The 19,455-nt window shown below is 43.8% G+C and overlaps 1 protein-coding gene across 1 annotated transcript in view; it reads left to right on the top strand.

Annotated features, from left to right (window-relative positions):
• The first annotated feature begins 442 nt into the window (after positions 1 to 442).
• rassf3 (Ras association domain family member 3) overlaps positions 443 to 19,455 on the top strand; it is a 213,724-nt gene continuing 194,711 nt past the window's right edge. Inside the window, exon 1 of the mRNA XM_072551884.1 lies at positions 443 to 916. Within this exon, the coding sequence (XP_072407985.1) occupies positions 604 to 916 (313 nt within the window). The 5' untranslated portion in view covers positions 443 to 603. The remainder of the gene's footprint in view (positions 917 to 19,455) is intronic.

Here is a 19,455-nt window from a genome sequence, read left to right as displayed (position 1 = left end):
TGATCTCCCCAGCATTTCCTCGCAGTCGAAGTGGCATCCTCTCGCAATCAGAAGACATTCCTGTAGGAATGTTGGAAATCTGAAACAGAAACAGGAATTGCTGGAGAAACTCAGCAGGTCTGCCAGCATGTGTGGCGAGAGAAGCAGAATTAACATTTCCAGTCCAGTATGTCGAGTGTGTATATTAGAGTTATTCAAAGCTTTTCCAATCTTGTTGAAGGCATTCTGAGCAGACTCTCCAATGCATGTCAGCCTGACTTTTCCAGACACTGAGAACCAACTTTTAGCCTCCACATCTTTTATTAATTTTTTAAAAAAATGGTAATTAAACACACCCCTTGTCGCATGATTAAGATGTGAAATAACGCACAGTGACTTCCTTGAGTGGGGACAGACTGCAGAGTGCAGCAGTGAAATCTGATCTCATCTGTCACTGGGTGTAACGCGCCGTGTCTGTACACTGGGCTCTGTCTCTCTCTCTCTCTCTCTCTCTGTCCAAACCGTGTGTTATTGGGGGATCAGAACAAAGAGTCAAAACAAAACATTTCAGAGGTCAAAGAAGCAAAGGGAAAGAGAGAGAGAGAGAGAGAAGGAAGGAAGGAAATGAAAGGTTTGAAAGTGTCCAGGAACGGGCTGGGTGTTCATGCACAGCATCCGCTCTCCAACGGTAAGACCATCAAGAGGGAGCCGCGGCTCAGGGCGCCTCACCGGGAAGGCAAGGAGGAACACAGCCCCCTGGGCAAGGGACGGAAGAGGTACCGACCTCCCGACGTGAGGACCATCTTCAGCGACGTTGAGGAGCCCAGGCTGAGGGAGGAGAGAGGGCAAGACCATCACTTCATCCCCCTGGTGTCTGACAATGTCTGGTGTGACCGCTGCTGCCACTTTGTGTGTGGTCAGTTTCTGAGGTGTACAGGTGAGTGAGTGGTCAGCTTCTGAGGTGTACAGGTGAGTGAGTGGTCAGTTTCTGAGGTGTACAGGGAGTGAGTGGTCAGTTTCTGAGGTGTACAGGTGAGTGAGTGGTCAGTTTCTGAGGTGTGCAGGTGAGTGAGTGGTCAGTTTCTGAGGTGTACAGGGAGTGAGTGGTCAGTTTCTGAGGTGTACAGGTGAGTGAGTGGTCAGTTTCTGAGGTGTGCAGGTGAGTGAGTGGTCAGTTTCTGAGGTGTACAGGTGAGTGAGTGGTCAGTTTCTGAGGTGTACAGGGAGTGAGTGGTCAGTTTCTGAGGTGTACAGGTGAGTGAGTGGTCAGTTTCTGAGGTGTGCAGGTGAGTGAATGGTCAGTTTCTGAGGTGTACAGGTGAGTGAGTGGTCAGTTTCTGAGGTGTACAGGGAGTGAGTGGTCAGTTTCTGAGGTGTACAGGTGAGTGAGTGATCAGTTTCTGAGGTGTACAGGTGAGTGAATGGTCAGTTTCTGAGGTGTACAGGTGAGTGAATGGTCAGTTTCTGAGGTGTACAGGGAGTGAGTGGTCAGTTTCTGAGGTGTACAGGTGAGTGAATGGTCAGTTTCTGAGGTGTACAGGTGAGTGGTCAGTTTCTGAGGTGTACAGGTGAGTGAATGGTCAGTTTCTGAGGTGTGCAGGTGAGTGAATGGTCAGTTTCTGAGGTGTGCAGGTGAGTGAGTGGTCAGTTTCTGAGGTGTACAGGGAGTGAGTGGTCAGTTTCTGAGGTGTACAGGGAGTGAGTGGTCTGTTTCTGAGGTGTGCAGGTGAGTGAATGGTCAGTTTCTGAGGTGTACAGGTGAGTGAGTGGTCAGTTTCTGAGGTGTACAGGTGAGTGGTCAGTTTCTGAGGTGTACAGGTGAGTGAGTGGTCTGTTTCTGAGGTGTGCAGGTGAGTGAATGGTCAGTTTCTGAGGTGTGCAGGTGAGTGAATGGTCAGTTTCTGAGGTGTACAGGTGAGTGGTCAGTTTCTGAGGTGTACAGGTGAGTGAGTGGTCAGTTTCTGAGGTGTGCAGGTGAGTGAGTGGTCAGCTTCTGAGGTGTGCAGGTGAGTGAGTGGTCAGTTTCTGAGGTGTACAGGTGAGTGAGTGGTCAGTTTCTGAGGTGTACAGGTGAGTGAGTGGTCAGCTTCTGAGGTGTACAGGTGAGTGAGTGATCAGTTTGTGATGGGGCTTATCATTGCCAGTGGTTAAGTGAGAACTCAAATATCAATTCCTAATGAACAATTTAGGCTCTATTCAGTTTCTGTTCAGTTAAAGGCAGACAAACAAAACATCAGTTCTCTTTACAGCCAAACTTTTGGGGAACCAGAATGAAAACAGTCTGGGGATCTCCCCAGTTGGGTGGTTGTTTATTGCTGATCGCTAATTCAGAGAATCACTGAATCCCCATAATGCAGAAAGAGGCCATTTGGCCCATCAAGTGTGCACCAAGCCTCTAAAGAATACCCCCCTCACACCTACCCCATTCCCATTATTCCTCATGGAGTATTTTTTTACCACGGCTAATCCACTGAGCCTGCACATCCCTGGACACGACATGGTGTGTTTTAGCATGGGCCAATCCACCTAAGTTACATATCCTTTTGAATTTTGGAAGCAAACTGGAGTACCCAGAGGAGACACATGCAGACACGGGGAAAACGTGTCCTTGAGAAGGTGGTGGTGATCTGCCTTCTAGAACTGCTGCAGTACCTGTGCTCTGGGTTGACCCACAATCTCCTTCGGTGGGGAGGGGGTGTGTTTTGGGAATTTTGACCCTGCTGCAGTAAAGAAAACGCAACATATTTTCACGCTCAGGATGTGGAGTGGTTTGGAAGGGAACTTGCAGGTTGTGGTGCTCTTATGTGCCTGCAGCTCTGTTCAAGGAGGCCTGACGAGAGTGTGTCCTTTCCTTGCTGGTTATTAACTAGATAAATGCTGGTGAGTTTTCTGGGACTATGAGTTATTCAGAGTCTTTCATTAGTTGTGGGGAATGGGCACCACCTCCGTAATTACCACCTCAGTATGGGGAGGTGTTGGTGTAGTGGTATTATCACTAGACTGTTAATCTAGAGACCCCAGGAATGTTCTGGGGGCCTGAGCTCAAATCCTACCATAACAGATGGTGGAATTTGAATTTGAATTCAATAAATATCTGGAATTAAGAATCTACTGACTACTATAAATCAATTGCCAATTGTTGGAAAAACTCATCAACTTCCTTTTGGGAAGGAAACTGTTATCCTTACCTGGTCTGGCCTACTTGTGACTTCAGACCCACAGCAATGTGGTTGACTCTCAACTGCCCTCTGGGCAATTAGGGATGGACAATAAATGCTGGCCTTGCCCTGTTACAGGATCTCCTAATTCTGTGCTATGCACTTACTGAAATTTCGATTCACTTATTGGCTTGTAGGTAGGAAATGCCCACCATTCTACCAAACCCAACTCACCATGGGAATTTGGGGTACTGTTAGAATTTCAGGTTTCTGGTACAGTTTTGATGTTCTCCCTCGAATTTAATTTCTTTGCTCAAGTCTATACAGAAGTGACCCTTTGTTCATCTTTGACCCTTTCAGTCATCTGACCTCAAAACAGCAATTGTTGTCTAGTCATGTCATCTGAAAATTTCAGGGAACATTTTATGGGGCATCACATACTGGGTCATTTTTAGAAAGAAATCATTAAATCAGCACAGAAGGAGGCAATGCTGTCTATTGTGCTGTGACTGACTCCTAGTTGTCTGCAGCCCAGTAAGTTGCTCATCCTCAATCATTGGTCCAACTCCCTTCTTAAAATTAATCACCATTTCAGGTAGGGTGTTCCAGGTTCTCTCCCCATCTGAATGATAGAAAAGTCTCTTAATCTTAATCTGCTGTTGGAGCTATCCCAAATGATCTAAAATCTGTTCAACCAGTCACCTGAGGGAATAGCGCTTTCCTATCTATTTTTATCAAATATTTGTTCTTGGGGTAACAGCGTTAGCAAGACAATAGTGTGTAATTATTCAGGGTCATGAGGAGATAACCCCAGAGTATAACAAAACAAGAAATATGGGGTGGAAGTCAACCATTGGGTCCATCAAACTCATTTCCTTCAGGACAATTATGGCTGAACTCAAGAGGCGAAACATCTGTCCATTTCAGCTTTAAATATATTCAATGATGGAGCATTTACAATTCTCTGAGATAGATAATTCCAAAAGTTTGCAAACCCTTTGAGTGAATGTCAATGACTGTCAATGTAATACCTTTATTTAGAAAGAGAAGGAGACAATAAACAGGCAACTGTAGGTCACTGAGCTTATCGTCTGTTATTTGGAGTCTGTTATAAAGGATGCAACACAGAGCATTTAGAAATACAGTAGTGCCTCGACTTATGAACTTAATCCATTCCGGGACCCGGTTCGTGAACTGAATCAATTTTCCCATTGTTCGGATGTTCAAAGCGCACGTAGCAAAGCAGAACAATGACAATGAAACCACGGGCTTTTTGCGTTTGTACCTTGAATTTTGTACGTATGTTGAAGCAAAATTTTACGTACAATCCTGTTTGTAAACCGATTTGTTCGTGAACGGGGTCGTTCGTATGTCGAGGCACTATATATAATATGGTGAATAGCAGAGTCAGTGCATGAAGGGTGAATCATACCACAAATTTGCTAGAATTCTTTGAAGATGTAACAAACAGGTTAGACAAAGGGGAAGGAGTAGATGTAATATATGTGGGTTTTCAGAAGGTGTTTGATAAGATGCCACACATTAGGCTATTTCCTAAGATAAGACCCCAGGGTGTTGGAGGTTGGATGTTAATATGGACAGAGGATTAACTAACTAATAGCAGCCAGAAAGTTGGAATAAGGATGGCATTTTCACCATGGCAACCTGTAACTAATGGAGAGCCACAGGGATCAGCACTGGGGCCACAACCATTTACATATATTTCAATGATTGGGATACTATCACTAAGTTAGTAGATGACAGAGCAATAAATGGGAAGGCAAGTCATGAGGGTGACACAAAGAGACTTCAGATGAATATAGACAAATTGAGTGAGTGAGCAAAATCTTGTCAAATGAAATGCCATGTCGTAAAAAATGAGGTGGTGCACTTTGGCAGGAAGAATAGAGGAGCTAGATTTTATTGAAATGGAGAAAGACTGTGGAAAACTGCAGAACGGAGAGGTTTGGGAATCTTCTTGCATGTATCTCCAAAAAACTAGCATCTAAACTTGGCAGGTATTAGGGAAGGCAAATGGAATGTTGGCTTTTATTTAAAAGGGAGTTGAGTATAAATGTAGGGAGGTTAGAGTTCTCAAGGGCAACTAGGGATGGATCATAAATGCTTGCCCAGCCAACACTGCCCATGTTATATGAGTTGAAGTTAAAAGTGTAGGAAGCTGGGTTGGTGGCCCTTGAAGACAGAATCCTTGTATTGCAAGGAAAACTCTTTGAACCTGTGTCTTGTGCCAAATCCAAACTTTTCATCCATTAGAATTCACCTCCATTTATTTTGGTCAGCATCTTTGACAGAAATTAACCTTGTCTCTTGCCTTCTGCTATTTTAACTCATATTTCTATGAATCAAAGCACACAACTGCCTAATTTACCTGTCTGTTGGAATCAAATCAACAGAGAACACTGACTACATTCTTGTACCTAACAAGAACTAATTTTTGCTACAAATAAATCAATTCTACTCATGATTCTAATCAATTCCAATCAATTCTCAACAGTTATGAGCTAACAATGTGTAGCTTTACTGGTTAAAACTCTAATCCACCTTTAACATTCTTACTCAGACATACACACTATGGGCAGCATGATGGCACAGTGGTTAGCACTGCTGTCCCACAGCACCAGTGACCTGGGTTCAATTCCTGCCTTAGGCGACTGACTATGTGGAGTTTGCACATTCTCCCTGTGTCTGTGCAGGTTTCCTCCTACAGACCAGGTAAACTAGCCATGCTAAATTGCCTGTAGTGTTAGGTAAAGGGGTAAATGTGTGAGTGGGTTGTGCTTTGGCAGGCCGGTGTGGACTTGTTGGGCTCAAGGTCCTGTTTCCACACTGTAAGTAATCTAAATTAAAAGAAAATTTTATTGGGGGGGGGAGAATTTCTGAAGAAGCACAGTTCAGTAGCACCAGTCCTTTGGGTTTGCTGATATGATCTTTATGCATCCCAAGAGCTTCTGTTTTTCAATCTCCTTTCACCAGGAGGCACAGGACAATTGTAATGCTAATTACAAAGTTTCATAGTTACTGGTTAAAGGCAGCAGATTACGGCAACTGGTGGGAGAAAATAGCTGGGTTGTTTCGGCTACTTTCTCTGAAGAGACGTGCATCGCACATTTCCAGCGGTTTGAAGGCATCTCCCACTGTATTGTTCACACCCCCTAACTATTCAACTGCCCAGAAACCAATCAGAGAGTTGTCAGAGTTGATGACCTTTGGCATCGACTAGCAGCAGGTACCTGATTGGTTTGTGCAACTGTGATAGGTGTACAAACCAATCAGGTACCTGTTGCTGGTTGAATTTCGCTCTGCACCCCACTGTGCCATGCCATCTTATCTCATCTTCCCCCACTCTTACAAAGCAGCAACTTGATTTTTAGGAAGTGCAGTAAAAACTCCACTGTCCTTTTTTTTGTAAAGCATTTTTGTCCACAATCCAAAATAAAGAAAAATAAAAGAAATGTGGGCTTTACGCATGTATCTGCTGCCTTCTGGGTGGTGGGGCTCACAGGTTTGAAAGATGCTGTTGGAGCACCTTGGGCTAGTTACTGCAGTAGCATCTTGTGGATGGTATGCACTCCTGCCACTGTGCATTGCTGGTGGAGGGAGTGAATTGGAGAGGATGGATGTGGTGCCAATCAATTTGGTTGCATTGTCTTGGGGATGATGACATTCTTGAGTGTTGTTGGAGCTGTACTCATCCAAGCAAGTGGGGAGTATTCCATTGCACTCCTGCCTTGTGGCTTGTGGATGGTGAATGGGTGAGTTACTCACCACAGGAATCCCAGCCTCTGACGTGCTCTTGTCAGGTTGCTCTTGTTAACTGATGGTCAATGCATGAACCCTCATGAATTCAATTGGAATTTTATTCTGATTGACAAGTCTCAATTTGCACCTCTGCCCTCTGTTACACCGTGCCCTGCTCATGTGAACGACTTTGTGAATCTGATTTATTACAAGTTTAATTTTACAATAGCAGAGCATTGTGCTCTATATTTATGCCATACAAACATACCTGCAGTTTCTGGAATGCCATCATTGCACCTGTTGCATTCCTATTCTGTTGTTAAGTATGTCTTCATTGCAAATGGCAAGAATTGGTTGCTATGCTAATTGATGAGATGCTCCTCCCTCCTGGCTATTTACTCATCTGAAGGCTCAGCCTTACTTGCTTTGGGTGAGCATGTGAACCACAACTTCCTGGCAATGATGAGGCTGATATAGTGCCTACTTTTGGAGCTTGATTGAGTTGTAGGACAATTACCTGTATTCTATTTCAAGGAGTTATCCCTTGGAGGAGTGAATTAGCCCCCATTTGTCTGAAAATAGCCTGGATTCTTTTCAAGGTACTCTATTCTGTACAGAAATAATCCATTTATTTTGTGTGCTATTTTATATTTGTTCTCTAGTCAAAAATGTAGAATTGAAAGGGTGCAAATACAACAGCTGTGTCTGTGCAGAGACAGAGTAGGCCACTTTCTAGACTAGGCTACATAATCTTTATGTTTAGAGATGCTCTCTGTAAGTAACTACAATTATATGTTCTAGGCCTTGCTAACCCTTTAGCCTCAGTTTTCTAGCCTTATGACCGCACACTTCAGAGAGAAAGTCTTGTGTGGGTTGTGCTTGGTATTATTGAATAAAGGATGAGATTTCAAACAAGATGAAGGAGCAAAATGACCTGCTGGTATTTGTGCACAAAATGCTACAATACATCACAATGAACTAATAGCTTCTCTTTCTTAAAAAAAAAGAGATTTCAAACTTTCAGTTATTGGCTGAAAGAATGACAGGAAAGTTTCATCACATTTTAAAACTCTTATTGTGACAAATGATTGAAAAAAAAACTTTAACTAATTGCTTTATTGACAAAAACATACATTTAAACTACAGGAAATGTGCACTTATCACACTCTGCACAGAATTCCAGAGTTTCCTTTTAATAAATAGTTAACAGTAGCTGCCAGCTTCCAATAGTTTTCCGTTTCCCTGTTTTGCTGAGTAATAACCTTCAGTGACAGTCTCTCAGTTTTCGATGTTGTTTCTTAAAGCCATCAGCAGCTGTAAAAGCCTGTTTCAATTAATTTTATTTTCCCTGAACCAGGCAAGGGCACATCTCTCCAATTCTGTCAAAGACTGCAAGTTGTGTCCTTCACCTATAATCCATTTCTATGGTAACTTGCAAAGCCTTTCCCTGGACTGTCCACACAAAACTGCTGTTTGTCTGTCTGAGACATCCATTAAACTGTAGAGAAGCCCATGACCTGATGACCAAAAATGGCCTTTTCTGCTCTAATCCCATTCCAATATGAAAGATCCCAGTGCTATCCTTGATCCCAATTCACTTTCACTCAGAAGTTAATGGATAACTTACAGCACAATTTTGGGTGGCACAGTGGTTAGCACTGCTACCTCACAGTGCCAGAGACCTGGGTTCAATTCCCACCTCAGGCCACTGACTGTGTCGGGTTTGCACATTCTCCCACTATCTGTATTGGTTTGCTCCGGTTTCCTCCCAGAGTCCAAAAATGTGCAGGTCAGGTGAATTGGCCATGCTAAATTGCCCGTAGTGTTAGGTGAAGGGGCAAATGTAGGGGAATGGGTCTGGATGGGTTGGTCTTCAGAGGGTCGGTGTGGACTTGTTGGGCCGAAGGGCATGTTTCCACACTGTAAGTAATCTAATCAAATTGTGTACAATTCGATACCTATAGCACTTTTCTGGGACTTTAGTAGACTCAGAGTCTATCCATTGTAAAACCTATGACTGTTACCACTGCCTCCAAGTGTAAATATCTTGCATCATCTTCTTTTGTGAAGCATTTGATCTCTAACAATCAAATCAACCAGGTTTACATCAGATCTCAGATGTCCTCTTTATTTACCCCGAAGCTTAAAGTTACGGCCCATAGTTAAATAATCTTTTAGAACCCACGGTCCGAGCAGATAGTTACTTGGTAGTGCAGAATTTGAGTGTTGGTGGCAATAAACACACCCTGTTAAAGCTTTTCATCTTGAACTGATCAGGACACTTTGCAAGAAGTGCCAAAGTGAAGGAAAATAATGATGATCCTGTATGAAATGAGAATACTGATTAGTTAGCAAGTTAACAACCGTACAATCCTTGTTGTGCGGAAAGAGGCTGTTTGGCCCATTGAGTCTGTATCAACCCTCCAAAGGTGGTGGGAGGAGAGAGCAATTCAGGATTAGCATTAAACAGGGAGGATGTGATTAAGGTATGTGAACTAGTCAAAAAACAAAGAACAATACAGCACAGGAACAGGCCCTTTGACCCCTCCAGGCCTGCACTGATACATTTTGATCATAGAGTCACGACAATGTGAAAACAGGCCCTTTGGCCCAACAAGTCCATACCGATCCTCCAAAGAGTAATCCACCCAGACCCATTTCCCTACCCTATTACTCTATATTTAGCCTGACTAATGCACCTGACCTAGTCACAGTCCTCCATTCCAGTCCTTTCACTGCTTCCCTCTGTCTCCATGACTGAGCCAGTTCTATATCTAGCTTGCCAGCTCACACCAATACTATGTGATGTCACCTTTTGTACCCGTCTGCCATGAGGGACCTTGTCTAAGGCTTTACTGAAATCCACGTAGACAACATTAAACACTTTTCCATCAATCGTCGTCGTCACCTCCTCAAAACACTCAATCAAATTAGTGAGGCACGACCTCCCATGCCCAAAACCATGCTGTCTATCGCTAATAAGTCCATTTGTTTCTAAATTTGTATGGATCTTGTCTCAGGGAACCCTGATGCGAGGCTCACAGGCCTGTCATTTTCTGGGTTATACCTGCTACACTTGCTAAACAATGGGATAACATTGACTATTTCCCAGTTCTCTGGGACCTCCCCAGTGGATACAAAGATGTCTGTCAATGCTCCAACAATTTGTTCACTTGCCTTTTTCAATATTCTGGGATAGATCCCATCAGGGTCCAGCGACTTATCTACCTTAATACTTTTTTTAAAATGCATAAAACCTCTTACTTTTTAATAGCAACTTAGCTTGGAAATTCAACACTCCCTGAGATCATCCTCCACCAAATCCTTCTCCTTGGTGAATACTGCCAAAGTACAGAGGAACCTCGATTATCCGAATATCATTTATCCGAAGGACAGCCCGAGGTCCCAATAGAAACATGACGGCAAAGAGCTGTTTCAACTCTGATCACGTATTATGTTTACAGGTGCAATGATTAAAAACCAAAGTCTGCTCATTGCTGCCAAGTATAGTCCTGGACAGTCCAGGCACCGTCTCCAAATGACTGACCTCCCACCCCCTTTCCCTCTCCCTCTCCCCACCCTAAACCCCACCTTGCCCAGATAACCTCTCCAACATTGTCCTGTACAGGGCAGAAGTGGAACCTGTCAAAAAGTTGCAATAAAAAGTTTGTGTGCGCTAATTGGGGTGGGCGGGGAGGTGTGGGGGCGGATGGGGTTGGGGGTGGTGGCAGGGAGGTGAGGGAGCAGGGTGGGGGTGGATGGGAGTGGACAGAGGGCAGGCTCTCGCGCGCAATGTGGTTTTGCCTAGTCCCCTGAATGGGGAGCAGACTTCACAAAAAACTCCAAGCCCCAGAGGAAATCAATTAACCGAATAATCCATTATCCAAACAAAATAGTGCCTGACCATCTTGGTGGGCTAATCGAGGTTCCTCTGTATTTGTTTAGGACCCCCCCTCCCTCTTCTGGCTTCATTTGTCCTTGAATGGGCCAATCCTGTACCTGGCTACCCTTTTGCTTTTAATATATGTATAAAAAGCCTTGGGATTCTCCTTAATCCTGTTGCTAACAACTTTTCACGACCCCCTTTAGCCCTTCTCATTCCTTGTTTACATTCTTTCCTTATATATTTCAAGGGCTTTGTCTGCTCCCATTCTCCTCAACCTTATGTTTGCTTCCTGTTTCGTTTTGACCAATCTCAACACAACTCTGGTCATCCAAGGTTCAAGTAACTTGTCGTACCTACCCTTCATTTTTGCAGGAATGTGCCGCTCCTGAACTCTCATCAACTGCTGTTTAAAATACATGTCCAATGTGGACTTCCCCTCAAACAGCTGCCTCCAAATAACACTCTCCAGTTCCTGCCTAATATTGCTGCAGTTCACCTTTTCCCAACTTAACCCCTTCACCCAGGACTGCTGTTATCCCTATCCATGAGTATCTTAAAACTCATGGTATTATGGTCACTACTCCCAAAATGCTCCCCCGCTGAAACTTCACTCACCTGGACGGGCTCATTTCCCAAAACCAGGTCCAGTGTAACCCCTCCCCTGGTTGGACTGTTTACATACTGTGTTAGAAACCCTCCTGAACGGTCCTTACAAATACTGCCCCATCCAAGCCTCTAGCACAAATTGAATGTTAATAAAGGGGGAGTTAAAAATCACCCACAACAACCCTGCTGATTTTATACCTTTCCAATATCGGTCGACATAATCATCTTCTCTATCTTCCACTGACTGTTGAGACAACTGCAGTATACCCCCAGCACTGTAATTTCATCTTCCTATTCCTGAGTTCTACCTTGCTGCACAGGTCCTCTGATGTATCCTCCCTTGGTACAGCTGAGAGATACTCACTCCTTTTATTAGTAATGTAACTCCTTTTATATCACACCCGAAACATTGAAATCCTGGGACATTCAGCTGGAGAGGGTTCCGGAAAGGTGTACTAGGATGTTCCTAGGAATGGAGGTTTTGAGGTATAAGGGGAAGGTGGATAGTCTGGATTTTGTTTTTCACTGGAGCTTAGGAGGATGCGAGGTGATCTTATAGAGGCTTATAAAATAATGAGAGATATAGGTAAGGTGAATAGCAGGTGTCTTTTCCATAGGGTGGGAGGTTTCAAGACTAAGGGGCTTATTTTTAAGTTGAGAGGAGAAAAATTTAAAGACATGAGGCAATGTTTTTAGAGAGTGGCTCGTGTATGGAATGACCTTCCAGAGGATGTGGGTAGTTACAACATTTAACAGACGTTTGGATAAGTGCACAAATAGGAAAGGTTTGGAGGGATATGGGCCAAGTTCAGGCAGGTGGGACCAATTTAGTTTGGGATGATGGTTGGCACGGACTGGTTGGACCGAAGGGTCTGTTTCCGTCCTGTGCGACTGTAACAAGAAGGTTGAGGGTTATGGGGAGGGAGACAGGGAGGTGGGATTGAGACAATAACCATGATCTTATTGAATGCTGGATCAGGCTTAAAGGGCTGAGTGGCCTGCTCCTAAATCCAATCCTCCTGTACCGCCAACAACCCATGTGGTCCACTAGCCGTATTTCTGAACGGCGAACATTGTACACAATGAACCGAAAAACAGACTGGAAAATATATCTATTTACAACCATTAAATATTAAAGACACACAAGGTGACCATTTGGCTCATCACATTTGTGATAGCCAAAAAGGAGCTGTCAAGCTTTACCCCACTTTCCAACTCTTGCTCCATTGGTTACAGAATATCAGGTGCATAATACATGTGTCTTTTTCAAGTTGGTGAGTGTTTCTGCCTTTGTGAAGAAATAGTTCTCCTCTGACTTTTCCTTAATCCTTCTGCCAACCACTTTAAATCTCTGCACCGGGCTATTGAACTCGATGCGTGAGGAAATGGATCCTTCCTACCTGCTATTATCCAGGCTTCATGATAATTATATACTTCTCAATTAAATCTCCTCTCCACCTCTGCTATACCAAAGAAAACAACTCCAGTGTATCCAAACTTTCCTCTTGGCCAAAATTATGTGCCCTGTACCCACTCTTATCGGACCATAACTCCTGCTGTCATGTGGGTATAAGCTGCATACAGTACTCCAGTTGTGACCTTATTTGAGTTTAATACAGCTCTAGGATAACCTCCACTGTTCTTAGATGTCATGCATAGTGTATTCGAGAAAAGCAGTCTGCATGTCCTCTGAACTCCCCAATCCAGCTCATCCACTACCTTCGGGAGGCAATCACCAGGTCTCCAAGGTCCCTCTGTCATGACTACTCTGTATCTTGTCATTTATTGCATATCCTTTCCCAGTATATCACTGTACCTCAACATTCACCAAACGCCCAACATACTCAACATAGGAGCAGGAAAATTGATGTTTCAGGCAAAAGCCCTTCATCCGAAACGTTGATTTTCCTGCTCCTTGGATGCTGCCTGACCTGGTGTGCTTTTCCAGCACCACTCTAATCTTGACTCTAATCTCCAGCATCTGCAGTACCTACTTCCGCCATATTCCATATACCCCACACACATGTACATCCCCACGTTCAATAAACCTGTCACTGAATTCATCCCATTCCCCAGTGTGCACCAATCCTCGACCCAATGCACACACTAATTCAATATATCCTCATTCTCCATATACTTTACTATTAGCTCAGACTGTAGCACTGAAACTGACTGTATGGCCATTCGGATTGTTATCTATTACTTGTATTTGTTCTTAAATCTCAAGAAATTGCATCAGTGCCAGACTCGGGGCTTCTTGTGAGCTCCTTTCTTACACTGGGGACCTGCCCGGGACCTGTCCAGGACCAATTACCCAGTGTTGACGCCAACAAGATTATTAATTGCAAACTCATTTGCCATTCCACACATCTCCTTGTTAGAGGGCATCACCTCTGATCTCTTGAAGCTGTGATTTGTGTATTCAAGTTGAAATCTGAATGGGTGTAACTCTAAAAGCGAATTCCTCTTACTGTGACTTTGTTCTATATTTCAGCAGATTCCACAGTTGGTAGTTATGGGCTCAGTGCATTGTTCACTCATACCACTTTTTTTACTGTGTTTATTGAAAATAAAACCATATTCTTTACAGGACTAGTGTCATTACATCTTTCAGTAGATAGTGATCTGAAAACACAGGTAACTCAGGATTGGTGCTCAATGTGTTGTACCTCTGTCCTGTCCATGGAGAGGTCTCATTAACTGTTTCCTCCTCTGCCACTTCTTTGTGCCCATATCTCATGATTGCTGTTGGTCTTCTTTCAATGTGTGTGTTTAGCAACTGCTTTGGCATTTTAAAGACTGGGTGGTCGTTGGTTGTTCCTTGTCAACTGATGTACTCTTCATATTCAGGGAAGAGTCAAGATAGGACCGTGATAGAAAATGAGCAAATGTATCCGACCGGTTTCTCATTCACTTTATCTGCTTGACCATAATCAGTGCCTGTGCACAACATGGAATGTAACATTCCATGGAGCGAATGCTTAAGAGAAGATGAAGCATTGGAATTAAACTGAATTAAAGCATTAAAATCAGCAGGTATACAGCAACATCCAAATTTCAAGAGGATTGTTTTATAATTTTGATCACTGTTGTAATAAACGCTGGGTGGGGGCTGGTTCGCTCAGTTAGCTGGACAGCTGGTTTGTGGTGCAGAGTGGTGCCAAAAGCATGTGTCCATTTTCTGCACCAGCCATGGTTACCATACTCCTTATCAACCTCTCCCCTCACCTGAGTACTGGTGACCTTCCAGTTAAAACACCACCAGGTTTCCATTTCTATGATGTGGGAACAGCCCTCTGGGACGAGGGTGACTTCACTTTTTCATGTAATGTAGGATATGTGCACAAATCCCCTGTCACTCAAACAGAGTTAGTATTTTGAGTCCAGTCACCAGACTTGAAGCGTTAACTTTGTTCCCTCTCTACACAGATGCTCCTGACTTGCTCAGTTTCTCCAGCAACTCCTGTTTCTGTATGTTCTGTGTTATTGGTTGAAGGATAAATATAGAGCAGGATAGCAGGAAAAACACCTCAGTTTGTCTTTAAACAAGGGTTGTCTGAGAGATTTTCTCCCTACCTCTAACAGTGCAGCACTCCCTCAGTACCGCAGTGAAATGTCAACCTCCTGCTATCGCTCAGTTCCATACAGTGGAAGTGGGCCTTGATGGCTGAGTTAATGTTTATTGCCCATGTTTGATTGCCCTGGAAAAGGTGGTAGTAAGCTGCCTTCTTGAACCATTGCAGTCCTTGGGGTGTGGATGCACTGATAATACTATTTGAGAGGGAGTCCCTTGATCTTGATCCAGCGACTGAGGGGATAGTGACATGAGTTTGGTAAGTGGTTTGGAGGGGAACGTGCTGACAGTGGTGTTCCCATGCTGTCTGCTGCCCTTCTCCTTCTTGATCAAGGCCTTTGACCCAGTGAGCTACTGACTTGAAGTGAGAGTGCACCACGACTTGAACAGTTAGAATAAAATTAATAATACAATGTTGACTGATTTGTGAAATTTTTATGGTCTTTGCTTGCCTTGTAATAAGAAGTGATTTGTGTTTTTTTAAAAAAAAGAAAGAACTGCAGATGCTAGAAATCAAACGAAATCAGAAATTGCTGGAAAAGCTCAGCAGGTCTAGCAGCCTCTGTATAGGGAGATCAGAGTTAATGGTTCGGGTCCAGTGACCCTTCCTCCGAAATGATTTATGCAAATGATCTATGTGTCTGACTTCATCTGTGCAACTCCAAGTTTTTTCTTTCTTAATCTGCTAATGAAGTTGGGATGTGGAGGTGCTGGTGTTGGACTAGGCTGAACAAAGGTAAAAATAACAATGCCAGGTTATACTCCAACAGCTTCATTTGGAAGCACTAGCTTTCAGAGCACTGCTCTTTCATCAGGTAGCAGTGGAACAGGATCATAAGACACAGAATTCATCACAAAAGATTACAGTGTCATGCAACTGAAATGATATATTGAACAAACCTAGATTGCTGTTACATCTTCTTTTTATCTTTTGGAATGGGTTGCAGGTTTTGTTTCATTAATGTGCAAATCCTTTTAAGTCACATTCTTTTAAGTCACATTCTTGAGATAACTTAACTTAATTTGTAAAACTGCTTTTTCAACCTTTTTTTGGCTCTTTTGTACTCAAGAGCCTTGAGTACACAGTATATGCTGATACCAGTGAATATTGAGGGTGGGCTGCACAGGTGGACCAGATATTCAATCCCGTTTTCTCTCTATTCTCGGGGATGTGAAAGGTGTCAGGGCATATTTTGAAGAGGACTAGGCTAGCTAACCCTAGTGTCCTGACCAATATTTATCCCTTAGCTAACAACACTAACAGAAAAGAGATGAATTGGTCATCATCACATGACGTTTGTTTGTTTGTGGGAGCTTGCTGTGCCATAATGCCCACACTGAAATGGCAACTGAACTTCCAAAACCCATCATTGGCTGTAAAGCCAACGAGTGAAAGGAGGATAAGGAATACACCCAAGTGTTGAAGGTGTAGTGATAATGTCGCTGAGTCAGTAACTCTGGGTTCAAATCTCACCATGGTATTATGTAAGCTTGATTAATAAGATTGGAAAAGCAGTAGCATTCATTTAGAATTATGAGACGGTTTGGCCCACTGTCTCATTCATCAGTTTTTCCATCTGGGAAGTTAGTCTCTGTAATAGACATTGTAAAACTGATGGTTGTAAAAATCCCATCTGATTCACTGTCCTTCAGGGAAGGAAATCTGCCATCCTTACCTGATCTGGCCTACATGAGACTCCAGACTCTCAGCAATGCAGTTGACTCTTAACTATCCTCTGAAATGGCCCCACAAACTACACAGATCACAGGCAATTAGGGATGGTCAATCAATATTGGCTTCTCCTGCAATAATCATATCCTGTGAAACAATATTTATATATGAACGGGCTTTACTGCATTTTGTTAAATTGTTAAACGTGTAATATTATTGGTAGAGGGATTGAGTTTCGGAATCATGAGGTCATGCTGCAGCTGTACAAAACTCTTCCCTCTAAAACGAAAGTAAACCCTTGAAATGGAATGTATTGTCAAACTGGTATGACCAGTTCAAACTCCATAAGGGCTGTCAAGGGAGAGTAGGATCAGATTCGCCATCAGGTTGAGTATCAAACTGGGCAGTATTGGAGCGGGGGGATCAGGGAGTCTGGTGAGAGACAGGCTCTTAAGGCTAAACCTGGTGGGATTTTAACTCCTATCATTTCAGGCCCAAGTGGGAGCAGGAATTCCAGGTGCCTTGAGGTTTATGTGCTGGAATGGCAGGGTAATTGTTCCCATGGGCGTATGAGGGAAATGGCATGCAGGGAAATGTTAGGGAGGCAAATACCAACTGGGGGAAGGCCAGGACAAGGGCGGATCAACCAGGGCTCAGAGGGACACCTGTGCACAATGCACAAGGGATGAAGGACAGTTTCACATTTATGTTGCAACTTTCACAATCTCAGGATGCCACAAAGTGTTTAACAACAGCATAGTATCTTTTCAGTCACTGTTGTAAAATAGGAACCTCAGCAAGAGCAGCGTGGTGTGAGCAAATAATCGATCTCTGAAAGACACTTTCTATTCCAGACTCTTTTTAACTTTCACCGCCTGCTGCAGTTGAGCCCATGTCCCTGAATGGTACTCTCCATAGGCCTTACCCCAGTGATATTACTGTGACACCACCATCTACCAGACGTCAATCCAGTCCCTTTGCAGGTTTGAACTGACGGTAAAATCGACCACTGCCCCGGCTTCAGTATAGGGTTGGGGGTAAAGTTGTACCTGGCCTACACATTGAAGGCACCTCTCTGGCTAAGACAGTTTGTCCTTATGGACTGCAATCAGATCAGAATCATAGAATCCCTACAATGTGGAAACAGGCCCATTTAAGTCTACACTGACCCTCTGAACAATAACTCCCCCCCCCCCCCCCCCCCCCCTCTCCCAGCCCACTTCCCTACCCTGTTGTCCTATTTTTACGGGCTTTTGCCTGAAACGTCGATTTTACTGCTCCTCGGATGCTGCCTGAACTGCTGTGCTCTCCCAGCACCACTAATCCAGAATCTGGTTTCCAGCATCTGCAGTCATTGTTTTTACCTTTTTTTTTTACCCCTGACTAATGCACCTAGCCTACATATCCCTGAACACTATGGGCAATTTAGAGTCGAGAGTGTGGTGCTGGAATTCAGCCCTCCGGCCCACAAGCCTCATTCCTGATGAAGGGCTTATGCCCGAAATGTCAACTCTCCTGCTCCTCAGATTCTGCCTGACCTGCTGTGCTTTTTCCAGCACTGCACTCTTGACTCTGATCTCCTGGATCTGCAGTCCTCACTTTCTCTACTATAGGCAATTTAGCATGGCCAATTCACCTAATCTGCACATCTTTGGATTGTGGGAGTAAACTGGAGCACCCAGAGGAAACCCACGCAGACACTGGGAGAGCGTGCAAACTCTACACAGACAGTCGTCCGAGGCTGGAATTGAACCCAGATCCCTGGCACTGAGGCAGCAGTGCTAACCACTGAACCACCGTGCCAACAGGAAACAACCGAGATAAGCCTGTGGCTGGGGAGGATTGAAAGTGAGTGAGCTCTCTGTCTGCCGTGTGAGTTAAAGGTTGGGACCTAATGCTCTAGTTCCCTTTTCTAATCCAGGAAGGATCAATGACCGATCTGTTACACCTTGCAAGTCGTCATTTTTTTTTACAGCCCAGTATCAGGAATGCTCTTGTGACCGATGTTGGTTGTGACCCTACCTCTCCACTAGGCGAAGTTTGACTTGCTCTAGCCCTGTTTAATAACATTGGTTGATTAGAAAATCTCTCCATAGCATGGTATCATTGGGAGATTTGGTACACTGCCTAATCCACGGATAGCCGCAGTATTTTGGGATGGGCAGTCTTGGGAGGATTGCTGAACAAAGGCATAGTTAAAAACTTGGGAAAATAAAAACAATAAAGTTCATGCGGGGGCCAGTCCTGAATCATAGAACTCTTTTGTCCAATAATGCTATTTTCACCTTTGAACGACCTTTTAAAAAGTTGAACATTAAGCCATTAGCTTGGCCGATGGTTTAATTTTCTTGAGAGAGCAATTCGCAGTTGCTGTCAGGACGGGCTGCAGTGTTCAGGCCAAGTGGGATTAAAGGAATAAAGGATTTAGGATGTGGAGGAGTGGGCTATCCCAGCTTCTTAGAGCCAGTAACTCCAGTCAGTGAGAATTTCATTCGACTGTGGAAAACTTGTCAAGAATCTGAAGGATACCATCATTGCCCCGACTGGAGTCATGAAGAAACCTAAGCAGAGGTGACAGTGAGACCTGCAGCCTTTATATGGAGGTGGCACCATTGGGCTAGTAATACAGGGATTGGCTACTGATTTTTTTTTTTCAAAAATATACTTTATTCATAAAATACTTTGATCTGTACAACTGGACATGCCATGCATATGTAAACATTCCATTTGTTTGTATACCGAAACAGAGTAATCATTCCTATTTACAGGTTGGTGCGATTCCATTGAGCTGAGGCGCCAAATGACTGCGCGGGCCCCCTGT

Source organism: Chiloscyllium punctatum, chromosome 32 (assembly GCF_047496795.1).
Source record: "Chiloscyllium punctatum isolate Juve2018m chromosome 32, sChiPun1.3, whole genome shotgun sequence".
NCBI classification, from domain to species: domain Eukaryota; kingdom Metazoa; phylum Chordata; class Chondrichthyes; order Orectolobiformes; family Hemiscylliidae; genus Chiloscyllium; species Chiloscyllium punctatum.
The sequence above is the reverse complement of the archived record's forward strand: the minus strand, read 5'-3'. Positions and strand labels throughout refer to the sequence as shown.